The following is a 19,067-nucleotide window of genomic DNA, read 5'->3' on the forward strand; positions in this document are numbered from 1 at the left end:
ACCTATAGGGAGAGGGAGAGATTGAGTAGACTGGGACCCTATTCCTTGGAGCGCCGGAGGATGAGGGATGATCTTATTAAGGTGTATAAATTCATGAAAGGAATTGATTAGGTAGATGTACAGAGTCTTTGCCCAGAGATGATGAATCGAGGACCAGAGGACATGTTAAAGTGAAGGGGAAAAGATTTAATAGGAATCTGAGGGGTAACTTTTTCACACAAAGGGTGGTGGGTGCATGGAACAAGCTGCTAGAGGAGGTAGTTGAGGCAGGGACTATCCAACATTTAAGAAATAGTTAGACAGGTAAATGGATAGGACAGGTTTGGAGGGATATGGACCAAGTTGGACTTGTAGCTGGGACATGTTGGCCACTGTGGGCAAGTTGGGCCAAAGGGCCTGTTTCCACACTGTATCACTCTATGACACTATTTGCGCAATGAAACTTTTGATTTAGTTATTATGTCTGTAACATTTAACATTTAGTAGAGAGCTAGACTCTTCATAGCACATTAGGAATTTACATTGTGGCGAATAATTGGGATCCTTGCAAAACCCTTGTACTGCATATAGTAAACAACATAATTAGTTGTCTCATTGAAATATTGTGCAACAAATTCAGTAATAATTCACGTCAAAAATTACATGGCGTAACAGGCAATTCATAATGCCTAAAATATGTAAGTCACCACATTGTGACAAGGTCAGACAATTACATTAAATATTCCTAAATATTATCATAATTCACATAATATTTTGAAGATGCAACCAGGGACTACCCCAAATTACATACAATACAATCTGTAATTCATCTCAAATACTACATAACAAACTATTAATTCTCACCCCTTACATGAGTTACATCTTGGCACCAGCAATAATTCACACCAAAAGGTAAACAACAAGCCCACAATAATTGAATTCACATATTACACAAGAAATATAATCCACAAAATTAATAATTCAGACCATCATGCAGCAACTCGTTCAGTACACTGACTCTATGCCAGCCACTTCCATTTACAGTAATCCTACATTAGCTTTATTCTCCCCTCATTCTCATCAACTCTGTCAAGATTCTACCACTCACTGACACACCAGCCAACCTCCTAACTCAAACATCTTTGGGACGTGGGGGAAAACCGGAGCAGCCAGGGGAAATGCACATAATCACAGGGAGTACGTGCGAACTCCACACAGGCAGCATCTGAGATCAGATTGGAACCCAGGTCACTGAAGCAGTGAAGTGGTGAATCGACCAGCTGCACCACTCTGGCGCCCAAACTTAAATTCAGTATTTTGTGACAAATAGTAAACTACACAGTAAATCGCCAATGATACATGACCCAAACAGCAATTTCCATCAAGTAATACAAAAACGTTCACAACAAACGCCAATGACAATCTGCAAGTGCTACACATTGATATTAATAATTCACAAATTCACACCAATAACTATCAAGGGCCAAGAGAGTGTTTAATTGCCATACGCACCAAGAGCAGAAGAATGAAATGTTTTGCTTGCTGCAATTTAACAGGCCCATTTACACAACAAAAAAAAAAAATATATATAATAATCTATGAAGTAATATCAGGTAACCACAATAATGCACAACTGAAGTCTGTAGTCTAACCAAAAACATATTGTTTGAACATCATATTTGCTGAGATAGTGATTATTGGTGTGCAGTGTTCAAGAGCTTGATGTTTGCTGGGGAGATGCTGATCTTGAACTTGGTGTCAATTTTTAGGCTCCTAAAACCTCTTCCCAACATTAGTGGCAAAATGAGAGCATGGCCAGGGTGGTGTGGGTCTTCGATGACATTTGCTGCCTTTTTGAGCCAGCGTTGGGATGGGAACCGAGCCAGCAATGGTTGGGAGCTCAGTACCTGCGATGGATCAGGCAATGACCACAACTCTCTGCAGTCTCCATCACAATTCATATCACAATGAATTCCACAGATTCACCATCCTCTGAATAAAGAAATTTCTCTTGCTGTCTTTTCTAAAGTCATGTCCTTTTATTCTGAGGCTATGGCCTCTGATCCTAGACTCTCCCACTAGTGGAAACATCCTCCCCACATTCACTCTATCCAGGCCTTTCACTATTTGGTATGTTTCAATGAGGTCCCCCTCATCCTCCTAAACTCTAGTGGCTACAGGCCCAGTGTCATCAAACGCTCATCATATGTTAACCCAATTATTCCTGGGATCATTCTTGTAAACCTCCCCTGGACCCTCTCCAACATCCTTCCTCAGATATGGGCTCCAAAACTGCTCACAATGCTCCAAATGCGGTCTGACCAGTTCCTTATAAAGCCTCAGCGTTACATCCCTGTTTTTATGTTCTAAGTCCCCTCCAAGTACATTCTAGTGATATTGGGGTCATTGTATCTAGTCCCAGCAGCAAACATGATGGACCTGAGATGCCCCATCAATGTACTGTGGAAGGGGTCAGGGAAACAGAAGGATTTAAGGAGGACAATTCCCACTTGTGCCAGCATGAATGACCAATTTTTCCCTTGTAAGGTTCGATTGAATTACTAATGGCACCATAAATTATCTAACTATTATGTCAAATCCTTATTGCAGTCACTGAAAATAACTAAAAGTCACTTGCAATATGGATTGAGAGTTGATGACTGCACTCGACTGTGTTCATTCTAAATTGTCCATTATATTGTGCAGTATTCAATCTAAATTGCCCATTGTGCTGAGTCTAGCACAGAGTACTGATTCTACTGGATGACACGGTATGAATTATCAATGTCTTAGGATGTTTTTTCTATATAAATGGTCTGCAGTTGTGCTGGCAGTGCCCAGCATTATCCTAGGAAAGATGTTGTGAATGCTGAATGCAATTCACTGTCTCTGTCAATGACTGAAGTTTTCAGTGAATAGATTTCAATACCCTCACTGATCACTAACTTTACCTTTTGATTTTCTGGCACTGAACCTTCTGTCTAACTTCGCTTCTTAATTAACATTAATCTGCTTGGGATTTGAAAATGTCACCAAAGCAAATACATTTCTCAGGATGGGTTAAATAGTTCAGGGAATAGTCATAGTGTTGATTTGAATTAGTGGATTTGTAAACAGGAAAGGAAGTTTAAATCTCACCATCTCAGCTGTGGAATTGAAATTCAGTTTAAAGATAAATCATAGTAACAGTGAAAAAAATTAACAAATTGTCGTAAAGATCTCTCTCCTGTTTCATTAATGTCCTTATCAAGTCTAGTCTCAATGTGACTCCAGATCACAGTTACTCTTAACTATCCTCATGAAGAAAACCGCAAGCCATCCCCTTGAATTCAAACTCATTTAGTTTAGCTTAGGGATACAGCATGGATATAGGCCCTTTGGACCAGGGGGCGGATATCCCGGGGGGAACAGGTGGGACACGTCCCCCCCTGTTTTGAGAGGTGGGGGGACAGTCCTTCCTCCCCCCCCCCCATTTTTTGTAATCCGGATTTAAAAACCCGGTGAAATCTCCGCTTTCCGCGAGAGAGTGGGGGTGGGACTGCTGATCGAGGGCGCCGATTGGACACGAGGGAATTCGGTCAGCAGGTAATGGGGGCGGCACAGACCTGTGCCTCGTCCGCAGCCAGGATCAATCCCGGCTCTCCGGCGCTGTCCCGTCCCCACCCGAGTGCCTCTGACATGTCTTGTCTCACCACAGGACAGATCCACAAGAGGCGTACAGTCAGACAGGAGAAGCGGCACACTAGTGCAGTGGTAGTGTTGCTGCATTACAGCGCCAGAAATCTGGATTCGATCTTCACTGCGGGTGCTGTCTGTAGAGAGTTTTCACGTTCTCCTTGTGACATTGTGGGTTTCGTCTGAGTGCACTAGTTTCCTCCCACATTCCAAAGATGCTTGGGTTTGGAGGTTAATTGACATCTGTAGAATAGAACTGGTGTATGGGTGATCGATGGTCGGCGCGGACGTGATGGGGCCAAAGTGACCGTTTCCACACTGCATCTCTAAACTACACTGAACTAAATTAAGCTTGGCAGTCCCACTGCTGACTGGGCTGGCCGGGTGTGGAAGGTTAGTGTTGCCACACTGGGACAATGGCATGTAGTGAGTGAACCAACACCAGGGACAAATGGGATGAGTTGGAGGGGGGGGGGGGGTTGGGGGGGGGGGTAGGTGAATGAATTAAATATTTCATTGATTGCTTTCTTCTGGAGATTTTGTACCTAATTTTCTACAAACGGATCCGAAGTATTCTATTTAATACTTAGCCCTTTCGCTTTCCAGTACGACAGTGTCGTGTCTGAGATGGAGACTACCTACAGTGTTGCTAAAGTATGCCGGGATAATGGGACCTGCCACCCCCTGGACCCTGGTGAGTTACAGTCTGCGGTGCAACAGTTTCACCAACTTAATCACAATTTAACAAACGTTATTCGTGCACTGAAGACGTTTCATTCTCACAATCTGAGACTGTGACACCATTCCTGCTGTACAGTGAATAACCACTAGGGCAAGGAAACACTCTGTAGAGGCACAAAAAACTACAGATGTAGGCATCTTCAATAAAACACAAAGTGCTGGAGAAACTCAGCGAGTCAGGCAGCATCTCTGGAGGACATGGATGGGCGACATTTGGGTCGGGACCATTATTCAGACTGATTGTAGTATGCGGTGGGGGTGGGGGTGGGGGGTGGTGGGGGGAGTAAGATGGAAGAAAGGTGGAACAAGGCCAGGCAAGTGACAAAGACTACAGATGAAAAGGAGACAAATGGGTGTCAGATGAGAAGAGGAATGAAATGTAAAGACAGAGGGAGGAATATAGGGGGAAGGGGGAGGGGAAAGGGGGCAGAAAGCTGGGAGAAATGGGTATGCACTGGAGTTGGTGGGGGCACAGGAAAAATATGGGGAGGGGGGAGGGGGAATGCGCTGTGTTCATCTTCATCGAGAAGGTAAACCAAAACCATCCTAAAGGACTGGAGAACCAAAGATCCAGTGCAAAATGAGAACCCCCACCCCCCCACCAGAAATTATTATCAATAAAGAAATTAAACTTGGATTTGAGCTTCCCAAGTATGTGGAGAACTGCTCCTGATGTGGTGAGCTGTCCCTGTGAGGAACTCTGCCTCTGGTGTAGATGTATGTCCCTGTGTGGTCTTCCCAGGTGTATAGATCTGCCCTAGGTTATCGAGACCTGCACCTATCTGAAGATGTATCCCTGGTGTGGGTATCTGTCGCTGTGTGGAGATTCGCCCTATGTGAGGGTTGGCCCCTAGTGTGAAGAACTGCCCCCAGGTGAGGTGTTCTGCCCTGTGTGGTTAGGTGCTGAGGGCTTGCCGATTGGTACAACAACCAGTGTGCTGCTCTTCCAGGTGTCACGTTCTTTTTTCATCCTCAGATCTGACACACATCTTGGCCACCTCAAATGATTATGACGAGCTACTGTTTGCCTGGGAAGGATGGAGAAATGCTTCAGGAAAGAAAATGAGGACCAACTTCAAGAAATACGTGCAGCTAAGCAACAAGGCAGCAAGACTCAACGGTGAGGTTCTCGGCGTGAAGAGAGACTGGGATTTTAGTTGCTAAAGCTCATTTGTCAAGACAGACTTTGAGGAGCAGTAATTGCATACTGTAACTTTTAATAGTCTAATTACTGTTGATTTGTTTCTAATACTTTACATTCTGCCCATATAGTTAATGGTACTCAGATTGAATAAACTGGTCAAGTCTGTTCGAACTCTTTATGAAAATGCTTGGAGTTATTTTGAACCTGGTCAATCAGAGAGTCATAGAGTGATACACTGTGGAAACAGGCCCTTCAGCCCAAACATGCCATAGCTGCACTAGTTTGTTCCATATCCCTCCAAACCTGTCCGATCCACGTGCCTGTCCAAAGGGCCTGTCCCACTTTCACGACCTAATTCACGACCTTTATTACTCGTGAACATTTTACATCATGCTAGAAAACACGCCCCGACCTACTTGATGCCACGAGTACCTACGACTAGCATCACGGCCTGCTACGACTGACCTAAGACCTCCTACGACCTCCTACGACCTTGTGACGACCATGCTGCAAGTATGAGTCAAAGGCAAACTCGGCAGAGGTCTGTTGCTTAAACGTTGGGATGGTCCCTGCCTCAACTACCTCCTCTGGCAGCTTGTTCCATACACCACCATCCTTTGTGTGAAAAAGGTACCCCCCAGATTCTTATTAAATCTTTTCCCCTTTACCTGAAACCTTTGTCCTCTGATACTCAAGGGACTAGTCATGGTTATATCAGAAGCTCCACAGGTAGGGATGACACAGGATTTATATGCAAGTTCTTCAGGAACTGGGTTGTATCCGAGACAAGGAGGATAATACATTAATTTACAATATGCTAGTAAATTTCTTTTTAAATCAAAAAGTGGGGGTCTGGGGATAAGGGCCCAAAATGTCAGGTTTGACAGAGTAAAGCTCGCTCCACACTGTCCTGTCACATACTCCCAGAACAGGGACAAGACTTGTTAGATAAGAGTGAAGCTTCCCTCCACACTGCCTTGACACATACCCCCTGGCAGGGGGACATGGATTGGATGTAAAGTCCCTTCCATCTTCCCCACCCTATACTCGCTAGGCAGAGATGGCATTGGTCACACATAATGTAAATGCTCCCTCTACGCTATTTTCTCACACGTGCCCTAAAAAAAAAAATCTACAATATTGCAACTTTACTTTGAGTGAGATTACGCACCAATGTAAGTTGATCCTCTGAGTCCACATCAATTGGCCTCCAAATTGACTACTTACTGCTTACTATAATGTCCAATCTATGTATCTTTCAGTGTGCTTGTTTCCGTCAGTTGATTTACTGGCCGATGTTACAGTCTCTATTATTTTGTTTCCCATTCTGTTTCTCAGGCTTTCATGATACTGGAGCATTCTGGAGGTCTCTCTATGATTCCAAGACTTTTGAAGCAGACTTGGAGAATATTTACAATGAGCTGAAGCCTCTGTACCAGAACCTGCATGCTTATGTCAGAAGAGCGTTGTTTAAGAAATATGGAAGCAAGTACATTAACCTGAAGGGCCCAATCCCAGCCCATCTCTTGGGTAAGTTGGATCTTTGTATCATGAAGTTATCCAAGAGGGGAGTTGCTTTGAATCCAGAGTTATCCTTGGGCAGTGATGGACTGGGTCTAAAAATATTGGTTGCCAGGAGACAAAGGGGGCCCACTTCATCAGGGGCCCACTTGATATAGGTGGCCCACTTCATCAGGGGCCCACTTGCCACCGGGCAAGCAGACACCCTGGCCAGTCCGCCACTGTCCTTGGGTGTATAATGTGGGCAGTTTGAAGCAGGCTTCAGTGCTAATTCGTGTATACTTTCAACACACCCCCTCCAAACCTGTTGGTGTTGGCTTTTAAACAGCATTGTTGCTATGCTGTAGGTGGGTTGAAACCTTATCAGAAGAACTGAGACTGAGACATGCACAATAAATAGGAAACACATTTAAGGACGCAGGAGATGGCAGAGAATTAGCAAAAAACTCATTGAAGGTGCTAATTTGAGTTGAGAGGTGATTTTTTGGGGGGGTTTATTAGCAGAGAAGATAGATCGCTAATCAAAAACCCAACAATATCACCGCCATTAATCCCCATTCCAATGGATCAGACACTCCACTCCCCAACTCAAATTCTGCTCTTCCAACCCCAACCAATCCCACCACCCCTGACTCCATCCCACAACCCTGATTGACCAAACCTCCACTCCCAACTCTTGTCCCAGTGCAGGGCAGCGTGCCATAGATGTTTTTTTTTTTAATCTTCAGTTTCGTTAGTCTACTTTGAATGAGATTACGCACCAATGCCATCTGGTGTGTGATCTCACGTCCACCATCTGAACACCGCCAGGCTCTGCTTCCCCCTCATTAATTATTAGAAATGTCCCTCTCCCCAACCTCAACCAACCAGAGCCACCAACTCCATCCCATAACACAACAAAGAAATTCCCCAGTTCCTTGCACAAATCTCTCCAGTCGCAGCACCCCTAACAGCACTCCCCATCAGCAAACCACGATCATAGAAACATAGAAACATAGAAAATAGGTGCAGGAGTAGGCCATTCGGCCCTTCGAGCCTGCACCGCCATTCAATATGATCATGGCTGATCATCCAACTCAGTATCCTGTACCTGCCTTCTCTCCATACCCCCTGATCCCTTTAGCCACAAGGGCCACATCTAACTCCCTCTTAAATATAGCCAATGAACTGGCCTCAACTACCTTCTGTGGCAGAGAATTCCAGAGATTCACCACTCTGTGTGAAAAATGTTTTCCCCATCTCGGTCCTAAAAGATTTCCCCCTTATCCTTAAACTGTGACCCCTTGTTCTGGACTTCCCCAACATCGGGAACAATCTTCCTGCATCTAGCCTGTCCAACCCCTTAAGAATTTTGTAAGTTTCTATAAGATCCTCCCTCAATCTTCTAAATTCTAGTGAGTACAAGCCGAGTCTATCCAGTCTTTCTTCATATGAAAGTCCTGACATCCCAGAAATCAGTCTGGTGAACCTTCTCTGTACTCCCTCTATGGCAAGAATGTCTTTCCTCAGATTAGGAGACCAAAACTGTACGCAATACTCCAGGCGTGGTCTCACCAAGACCCTGTACAACTGCAGTAGAACCTCCCGGCTCCTATACTCCAATCCTTTTGCTATGAATGCTAACATACCATTCGCTTTCTTCACTGCCTGCTGCACCTGCTTGCCAACTTTCAATGACTGGTGAACCATGACACCCAGGTCTCGTTGCATCTCCCCCTTTCCTAATCGGCCACCATTCAGATAAAAGTCTACTTTCCAGTTTTTGCCACCAAAGTGGATAACCTCACATTTACCCACATTATACTGCATCTGCCATGCATTTGCCCACTCACCCAGCCTATCCAAGTCACCTTGCAGCCTCCTGGCATCCTCCTCACAGCTAACACTGCCCCCCGGCTTCGTGTCATCCGCAAACTTGAAGATGTTGCATTCAATTCCCTCATCCAAATCATTAATATATATCATAATGCACTCACACCATCAACTAGCACATGCTCATCTCCTCATTAAATCCACACCTCCCCACCTACCTTAAGCATTCTCCCCTTCACAGGCCCAGACGCACCTTGTTTCCTCTGTGATGATGAGGGCTTGTCTGGTGCATGTCTTGCTGGCAGCAAAAGATGAATTTCCGGCTGGTACTCCCAATAATTCAAAATCGTTCAATGCGCACTGCAAACACCAACCAAACTTTGTGTGGCAGGACGCATAAGAGGAATAGTGGGGTCAGGGGGATGACAAGGTCAGTCGACGCGTTTATTGGCATCTGCACAAAGATGGTGATGGGCGGTACGATGGAGCAGCCAGAGTTGCTGCCTTACAGCGCTCACAACGCCAGAGACCTGGGTTTCATCCCGACTACGGGTGCTGTCTGTCCGAAGTTTGTACTTTCTCCCCGTGACCGTGTGGGTTTTCTATGAGATCTTCGGTTTCCTTCCAGACTCCAAAGATGTACAGGTTTGTAGGATAATTGGTATAAATGTAAATTGTCCCTATTGTGTATAGGATTGTGTTAGTGTGTGGGAATTGCTGGTCGGTGCGGACTTGGTGGGCCAAAGGGCCCATTCCGTGCTCTACCTCGAAACTAAACTAACGGTACAGGCCCAATGAAAATCTAGCTTGCAGCAGCATCACGGACACATACATTTGGGCAATCAATACATGAAATCATAAATTATACACAAATTACACATTCATTTTCTAAAGCGGTAAAAGCAAAAATACTGTAAAAACAAGAACAAAAATAGTGCAAAACATAATTTGAAAACAATTCAATGGTAATGCAAGAGAAGATCTACATGGTTTTGTTGCTAAGGTAGGTTTAAGCTGGGGTCGGTCAGTTCAAGAACCTGATGGTTGCAGGCAGCAGATCCTGAACATGGTGTTGTGGAATATCAGGCTTCTGTACCTCTTGCCCGATGGTAACAACAAAAAATATTACTTCTGAGAGAAATGGCACAGATTATTCAAGGACAAACAAAATGCATTTGTTAAATGAACTTGCGACTGAATAACATGTTTGAATCTTTTGAGATGATAACAGAGGATGGACAAGGGCATAGATTTTCATGAAATCGACATGGACATAACAAGGCTTTCCACCAAGAAGCCAGCTTTCAGTTGGATTTCACAGGGCTCAGTAATAGCGGCCTCTTTGAAGCGGGTTATGTGAACCAGGCTTACATGTTGGTACCTTTACACAGAAGTTTGTAAGTGATACAAAAAAACAACTGTGATAATGAGGAGGAAAGCCTTCAGTTGCAGGAAGAATCTGATGGGCTGGTCAGTGGCAAATGGGGAAGTGCGATTTAATGCATTTGGGGAAGAGAACAGTCATAGGAATGATGAATAAATAGGAGGATGTTGCATGGTAGGTAGACATTAGTAAAGTGGTTAAAAAGGCACACAGGGTGCTTTCCTTTATTAATCAAGGAATGCAGCAGGAATATTATCCTGGATCTGTACACAACACTAGTTATGCCACTGCTTGAATACTACATATAGTTCTGGTCACCATATTGCAGGAAAGATGTGAATGGACTGGGGATAACAGAAGAGATTCACCACAATGTTGCTAGCACCGAGGAGTGAGGAACGATGGAGAGAGTGGGTTGGTTTTTTTGTGGAACTGAGGGGAGATCTATGAAGTCAATGAGGGACCTAATGCAGGCATACGAGATTTGTGTAGATGGGCAAAATGGTTGGGATGGATGAGGTGGGCCAAAGGGCCTGTTTTGTGCTGTGTAGCTCTATGACCCGATACAGAAGATATACAACGGACCAATTTCCCTTATAAGAGAGAAGAAAAAAAAACAAGTATTAAAGACTTTCAAGTAATTGGTTAAAGGATTAGAGGGAAGAAAAGGATTCTTCGCCCCAGAGGGTGGTGGAACCAAAAGCCTCATCACAATTCACCAGTACTTGGTGTAATGCTGTGACATGCAGGGTTTACCGACCCAATGCTGGAAGTTGGCGGTTTGTTTTCAACCAACAAACACACGATGGGCTGAAAGGTCTCCCTCTACTTGTACATTTTGTGTTTCAATTAAAAGTAAAAAAGTGCTGAACAGTTCAGCAACACAGACAGGAGCTGAAACAGAATTGTTCTCAACCCCTGCTGCTTGACCTGCTGAACATGTCCAGCAGTTCCTACTTTGGTTTCAGTTTTTCTAAATCCAGTGCACTCTTCACTGGTGAGTTGCCAAAGCAGGAAGCCCCGGAGAGGCACAGTCAAGGTTGATTTAGCACAACAGAAAGTTGTGAATCTTTTAGTGGGTGATACGGCCCTGGTGTAACATCATGTACGTGGAATGTTGCAGCACAATGCTACACTGGGAAAATAAATAAGACCTTGATTTCATGAAAACTCGAAGCAGCAAACTCCCAGCTCCTGGGTAAGAGTGCTCCCCTTCGTGTCACAGGGAATGGACAGAAGGCAATATTTTGTTCCATGGCAGCTTCTGCCAGCGTTCTGAGATGATAAAGAGAAATGCAATCCAGGCACTGATTATGATGGTCATTTGTGGTAATGTTATCTCTCTGTGCTGTCAGGTAACATGTGGGCTCAGTCGTGGAATAACATCTACAAACTGCTGATGCCCTACCCGGATGCCAGTCATGTTGATGCTACACCTGAAATGATCAAACAGGTTAGTTTTGTCCGCTGAAGGGAGTGAATCATAGAAACATAGAAACATAGAAAATAGGTGCAGGAGTAGGCCATTCGGCCCTTCGAGCCTGCACCGCCATTCAATATGATCATGGCTGATCATCCAACTCAGTATCCTGTACGTGCCTTCTTTCCATACCCCCTGATCCCTTTAGCTACAAGGGCCACATCTAACTCCCTCTTAAATATAGCCAATGAACTGGCCTCAACTACCTTCTGTGGCAGAGAATTCCACAGATTCACCACTCTCTGTGTGAAAAATGTTTTTCTCATCCCGGTCCTAAAAGTTTTCCCCCTTATCCTTAAACTGTGACCACTTGTTCTGGACTTCCTCAACATCGGGAACAATCTTCCTGCATCTAGCCTGTCCAACCCCTTAAGAATTTTGTAAGTTTCTATAAGAGGTCTGGATGAGGTTTGGAGGTCTCGTGGTCTGGAATATGTGACCTCACTAAACCTAAAGCCACACAGAATGGCCGCATGGGTGTCGGAGATCACAATCCATTCCTACCCCATGAGACAGTAAGATCTAACCCCAGCAAGTGTACTGTAAGATCCCAATGCAATAGTTGCATTGTAAGAGTAACAACTGCACAAGCAGATCATGGTCTAATCACTACATAGTCAAACCCCTCGACACACTCTGAGGTCCCAGTCCACAGATGGATAGGCCAGTTGTACACCATCCAAAGCGGCCGTTGCATATTGAATTCCTAACCCAACCAAACAATGTAATCTCAATCCCCTCACAGTCAGGTCACACTCCAACCATCATATTCCTGCACAGTGTGGGCCAAATCTATTTTTGCAGCTGGATCTAAATCACCCATCCAGTGATCTCCCAAACCAGGCCTTGGCACACCAACCACTGCATCGTTATAACCAATCTAATCGCACAACTAAATCCTATTGCCAACCCGCCAAAATCTGTTCCCAATCCAATCGCACATTGAAACATTTACAGTGATATCCCGTCTCATGGTGCAATCTCCCAGTGCAACCGTAAATCAGGGAGAACCCAATCCAGACTTGGACAACAGGATCCCATCTAATCACAACCAAAGAAAAGTCAGAAACAAACCTGCGCAGAGGGATCACAATCCAATTCATGACTAGTGAAATCCCACATCAATCTCCACATATCTGCCAATCACCCCCCTCCCACCTATCACTTGCCAGTTATTGCCCCACTTACCCACCTCTCTTTCCTAGTTTACTTCCTCCTATTCAATCAGTCTGAAACGTCGCCTGTCCATTTTGCTTTCCAAACTGCTGCCTGACCCATTGAGTTCCACCAGCACTTTGTTTTTTTGTAGCCTGATAGAAAGACAGCCTAAAGCTATTTGGTTTGGCTGATCCTTTTGCCTGTAACGCCTTATTCTCTCTTTAACAGAAATGGACTCCCGTAAAAATGTTTCAGGAATCAGACAAGTTCTTCCAGTCGCTTGGCCTCATAAAAATGCCAGAAGAGTTCTGGAATAAGTCAATGCTGGAGAAGCCGGAGAACCGAGAAGTGGTGTGTCATGCCTCTGCCTGGGACTTCTTCAACCGCAAGGACTTCCGGTTAGTGTCAGGCCAGTGGAGTCATTATACTAGACTTCCACAAGTGAACGGATAATCTATTTACATATGAGGGTTAAAAGATAGATTTGGGTTAGATTAAGACTCAGAATATACTTTCTCTTCCCCTTTGTTGCGTGAAACATCTACTCTATTCGGGAAATAGGATGGGAGTTGGAAATTGCTGTTCAACTGGAGCACTAACAGGTTTTGGGGCTGGGTTTAGGTTTATTATTGAGGTGCAGTGATAACCTTTGTTTTCATGCTATCCAAACTGATAAGATATACCATCCATAAATACAACCAAGGCAAACTCAAGTAAAGTAGATAGAGCAAAGGGGAGGATACAGAGTACAGATTATAGTTCTCAGCGTTAGCTAGGGATTCCACAAGGAGGAGAAGGATGAGACATTTCTCCATCCACAAAGTACCTGGTGAGATCAGCAGAAATGCCAGCAGGTCTCTGACCTTTGTTCCAAAGGACAATTGTGCTTCTCTGACTGTGCATGCCAGCTATTACAGAGCAAACTGGTTGGCGACTGGTGTGTAATCAATAGCTCGCAGAATTCTTGGCACATTGGTCTCACACTTCCCTGCAAGAATACACCTACGAATACGACTGCCTTCTCATGCACAATATACACTGGGAGCAAAGTAGTGGCCGGTGTTTCCATTACACCATGCGCCAGGGTGCAGACCACACCAAGGTAGAGAGTTGAAAAAGTTCAAGTTCAAGTGAGTTTATTGTCATGTGTCCCTGTATAGGACAATGAAATTCTTGCTTTGTTTCAGCACACAGAACATAGTAGGCATTTACTACAAAACAGATAAGTGTGTCCATATACCATAATATAAATATATACACATGAATAAATAAACTGATAAAGTGCAAATAACAGAAAATGGGTTATTAATAATCAGAGTTTTGTCCGGGTGGCTGTGGGGAAGTAGCTATTCCTGAACCTGGTTGTTGCAGTCTTCAGGCTCCTGTACCTTCTACCTGAAGGTAGCAGGGAGATGAGTGTGTGGCCAGGATGGTGTGGGTCTTTGATGATACTGCCAGCCTTTTTGAAGCAGCGACTGCGATAAATCCCCTCGATGGAAGGTTACTTATATAACAATCAAACGGCTTCGCTTCTTAATATACAGATAACTCACAATACGGTTGGTAGGCCAGTTCAAAACTTTACTTATTATCGGCCGATGGAAGTGGCAAGGAACCTCAGTCAAGTGACCAATACAGACACTTGCCTGTCCTCAGTCCACTTTTCTGAACAACAGAATTACACACATCGTATTATATAGTGTTTTTTTCTCACCTTAGCACATTCCACAAACATTAGTCATGGTCAGAGTTACAGAGAATACACAGGATACTACAGGATGCGTCACATCAAAGACATCTTGTCATATGGTACAAGGACTTTACATATCAAAGGCATTAGACATTAGGTACAAGATATCTTACATATTAAAGGCATCGGCCATTTGTCAATACCCCTTAGTGGGATCAATCTGGGCTTTCTCTCTCGTCATATGGTAGACAAATGTTATAGTCATTCATTATCTCAATAACCTGAGGCAAGCCTAGACTTGCATTTCTGTATTAATCTACTGGAGAAAAGCCTGATTTGAGACTAAATATGTTGTAAGCTGACCCAGGAATACATTTAATATTTTCTTATATTTTTAACATAATTCAGCCTTATCATTATCATTCCATCAAAATGTTGACAATTACTAGTACAACTAGTAATACAATCGATCCATAGTGGACAATAATTCCCCAAGTCCTTCCAAACATATTAATGGCCACCAACCTCCCCTGGAGCGATAATAGTAAGATTAAACGAGAACTTACCAGTTTGAAGTTTGATCTTCATTTTATGATTTACGATGAGCGATTACGTGAATAGAAGCCCGCCAGTGCGCATGCGCGTCAATCTTCAAAGCAGCGGTGTGAAATCACAGATACCAGTGGTTGAAGTGACATAGTCAGTTTTTAACATAATTCAGCCTTATCAGAGTGACCCCATCATTCTTGCCACACACTTCTGCATGTGGTTTCGAGGGGAAACGTTCTGTGCTGTATTATAATTTCCCCATAAAGTAATTGCTCAGAAGATACTCTGATGGCCTGTCAATTCTTCTGTGATCCTTTCCCTCCAGAATTAAGCAGTGCACTGTGGTGAACATGGACGACCTGGTGACTGTGCACCATGAAATGGGTCACATCCAATACTTCCTTCAGTACAAAGACCTGCCCATCTCATTCCGTGACGGGGCTAACCCTGGTTTCCACGAGGCCATTGGTGATGTAATGGCTCTGTCAGTCTCCACTCCGAAACACCTCAAAACCATTGGGCTGCTCAACGAGGTGATGGACAATAAAGGTAAATCCCACGGCACTCACTACAGGATGTCTTTGAAATCGGAGGAATTAGTTGCTGGTTTGTTTGTGGCTGAGCTGTGAATCATGGAAAATGTACAATAAGGAAGGAACCCCCTCAGCACATTGATCCTGCGTTGGCCGAGACAAAACGTCAAAACGACAAACCTGAATCCAACCTTCCAGCACTCGGTTCTGGCCCTGCTGGTCTCAGCTGCCCCTCTACCCAAGGTTTCTGTAATAACTGCAATGCCAGCCTCCACATATCAGATCATCCACCTTTTTCACTGACCTCCTTTCATTTAGATAACTACCTGATTCGCTTTGTGTCTGTGTTCCTTCCATTGTTTGCTCTCGCTTCCTCACCAACGTGGTGACCTCTATACCCAGCTCTGCATTTTTCTGACACTACATTAACTACCCCCACCCTTCTGAACAGCAGCAAACTTGCCCACTACCATATCTGCCCCAGCTCTGTGCAGGTGCCACACCCCCCCACCTGGCAGGACCATACTTTCTCCCATTTTACTCAGAACCTGCCAGGATGGGCCAGGAATGCAAAGCTTCTGCTCCCCGCACATCTCTGTCATCATCTCTCCAGCCACACAATCATCTGCACTCTTCTATTTCTGTATTCACTGACACGTGGCATCCAGTGGTATTCTGGACTTAACACTTTCCAGGTGCTGCTACTTAATTCCAATCTTAAGTCCAAAATTTTGCGCGCAGGATTTCATCTCTTTGTTGTTGGTGTTACCCAGGAACCTGATCTCTGGCCACTCCCGTCCCAGAATGTCCTGCAGCCACTCAGCATTATCCTTCACCCGCCGCCAGAGAGGCAACAGATCGTCATGCAATCAGGTCTACGATGATCAGAAACCCTTGTCTGCTCCTCCACCTGCAGTGCTGGGGTCCGAGATCCTGACTCTGGCTGAACCCTGACAGGAATCAGGGCAGCACTGATCAGACAGTCCTTGTGGATCACCTGAATAAGTACTAGGCAGACACCCAGCCCCTCCGTGCCTGCACTCTCAGGTGACCACCTGCTGAAACGTGTGCTCCAAACTCACCATCACGGAACACATACAGCATCCTGCCCTGATTAGCTCACTGACCAGAAAACAGAATAATTTAATTAATAATGGGTCTGCGTCAACCAACGATCCCCATGCACTAACACTATCCTACACATACCAGGCGAATTTTACAATTTTACCAAGCCAATTAACCTACAAACCTGTACATCTTGGAGTGTGGGAGGAAACCAGAGGTCCCCGAGAAAACCCACGCAAGTCACGGGGAGAACGTACAAACTCCACACGGACAGCACCCATCGTCAGGATTGAACCTGGGCCTATGGCGCTGTTTATTGTCTACTGTCTATTGTAAGGCAGTAACTCTACCTCTGCGCCACTGTGCCACATGAATTCTTCATTTGCAGATTAAATTGTTTAAAAGATATGTACAGCATGGAAACATGCACTTTGGCTCAAAGTGTCTATGTTGACACATTAATATATCTCACTTCCGCATCTACTCCTTACACACTAGGGGCCAATTAACCTACAAACCCGCACATTTTGGGATGTGGGATGGAGCCGGAGCACCTGGAGAAAACCCACGTGGTCACAGGGAGAAGGTGCAAACTCCACAGACAGCACCCGAGGTCAGGTTTGAACCTGGGTCTCTGTCACTGTAATGCAGCATCTCTACCAGCTGTGCCTTCAAATAGAAAGCTGGGAGATGGCAGCTGCTTCCCATCACCATTTACTGTTAGCTTACATATGAAAATGGTGATGACAAGATTAGGAAAGCCCAGCTGTAAAAGTCGACAAAGATCTGCTACTCACCAGGGTCCACACAGAGTGAGCATTGCACTCAATGAGTTTTTATTGCTAATGAAACTGCCATAAGTGGCATAATGACTGAAGGTTTATTTCTGCAGAGAGTGATATCAACTACTTGATGAGCATTGCCCTGGACAAGATTGCTTTCCTCCCATTTGGCTACCTAATGGATCAATGGCGATGGAAGGTTTTCGATGGACGGATCCCTGAAAGTGATTACAACCGAGAGTGGTGGAATCTGAGGTAAAATACAGTAGCTGATGTTCTGTGATTGGGAAGGTCACATAGATGCCTCTTCTGTGGCACATTATCAAAGGCCTTCTGAGAGTCCAACTACGCAGCGTTTGGTTTATTGTCACGTGTAGCGAGGTACAATGAAAAGCTTTTGTTGCGTGCTAACCAGTCAGCGTAAAGACCTTGGTTCCCCCTTGTCATTAGAAAACACTAACACTGACAGGTACCCTTTCACACATCCATGTTAATGGTCCAGTTCTATTTCCTAATGGCAAGCACTTCCTCAATAATAGATTACAATGACTTACTTCAGGCCCCATGATCTGAAATTCCCAAGCACTGGGAATTTATTGGTTTCAATCCAATTTATTTCTACTGGACAAAAGTGTTCACAAATCTAATTTCCTCAATCATCATATGTTTAAAGGTTACGCGTGCCTCTATGATCCATCGGCACATAAATGCTTCATTGTGTCCACCTCAGGACCATCATCAATCACCGTGTGAACCGTCAACATCCCATACCTTTCTAACTGAAGTCATTCCTCCTCTATATCATGCTTTCACGATACACTTATCCTCATATATATCACATCCGGTAAAGAAAGAGAGAACATGATAGACCATGAGTACATCAATAACCTTCTCTTGGAGATTATGGGTTGGATAATGAAGACTGGGCATGCCACCAGTGCCCCATCCTGCGAATGGCTCTGGTAACTTTCTCAGTGGTTGCATTGTTTGCAGCTGACATATCACCTTACTCATTTGGTAAGATGGCCCTACATTACCGGAGACAGTGAGACTGCATGGATTTTAAGTATCAGAAATAGGTGGCTTGTGACACAGATAACAGTATGAATGAAAGAGAGGGGAAGAGAAAATGGAACGGAGAGAAAGTAACATTACTCAAGTAGTCTTTACATGGAGGAATCCCGCATATGAGAGAAGATGGGAAGTGGTAGAGGAGATGTCATGAGATTTCATAGAGTCTGGAAGGATGTTGGTGCGGCTGGGGATATGACTTACATCTGAGTCTCCACTCCTGATGGTTCTGACCTATTGCAACAACGGGACACATTGAGGGATAACAATTGAGGTGCATGGAGTGCTGTCTAAGGGAAATGGTTTTGTGTGCGTAACCTCAACGGAAACATCCGCAGTTCACCTTATCAACTATGTTGATGATTTTCTCCTTCAGCAGACTCAAGATATGACCCGCTTAAATTCCTGTGTCCTCAAGCAAGATTTAGCAAGGTTCCAGTATGTATCAAGTGCATGATGTTTGTGACTACATCTCCTAAACAC

General features: G+C 44.5%; 1 protein-coding gene across 8 annotated transcripts in view; it reads left to right on the plus strand.

Annotated features, from left to right (window-relative positions):
- The window catches only part of ace (angiotensin I converting enzyme), a 97,991-nt gene that overhangs the window by 45,059 nt on the left and 33,865 nt on the right, over nucleotides 1-19,067 (plus strand). For all 8 annotated transcript variants that reach the window (XM_033035144.1, XM_033035143.1, XM_033035148.1 and 5 more), the window contains exons 15-21: nucleotides 4,261-4,348; nucleotides 5,372-5,515; nucleotides 6,878-7,069; nucleotides 11,612-11,709; nucleotides 13,123-13,292; nucleotides 15,459-15,682; nucleotides 17,624-17,768. In XM_033035144.1, coding sequence (XP_032891035.1) covers nucleotides 4,261-4,348; nucleotides 5,372-5,515; nucleotides 6,878-7,069; nucleotides 11,612-11,709; nucleotides 13,123-13,292; nucleotides 15,459-15,682; nucleotides 17,624-17,768 — 1,061 coding nt within the window. The remainder of the gene's footprint in view (nucleotides 1-4,260; nucleotides 4,349-5,371; nucleotides 5,516-6,877; nucleotides 7,070-11,611; nucleotides 11,710-13,122; nucleotides 13,293-15,458; nucleotides 15,683-17,623; nucleotides 17,769-19,067) is intronic.

This window comes from Amblyraja radiata, chromosome 16 (genome assembly GCF_010909765.2).
Source record: "Amblyraja radiata isolate CabotCenter1 chromosome 16, sAmbRad1.1.pri, whole genome shotgun sequence".
In the NCBI taxonomy this organism is placed as follows: Eukaryota; Metazoa; Chordata; class Chondrichthyes; order Rajiformes; family Rajidae; genus Amblyraja; species Amblyraja radiata.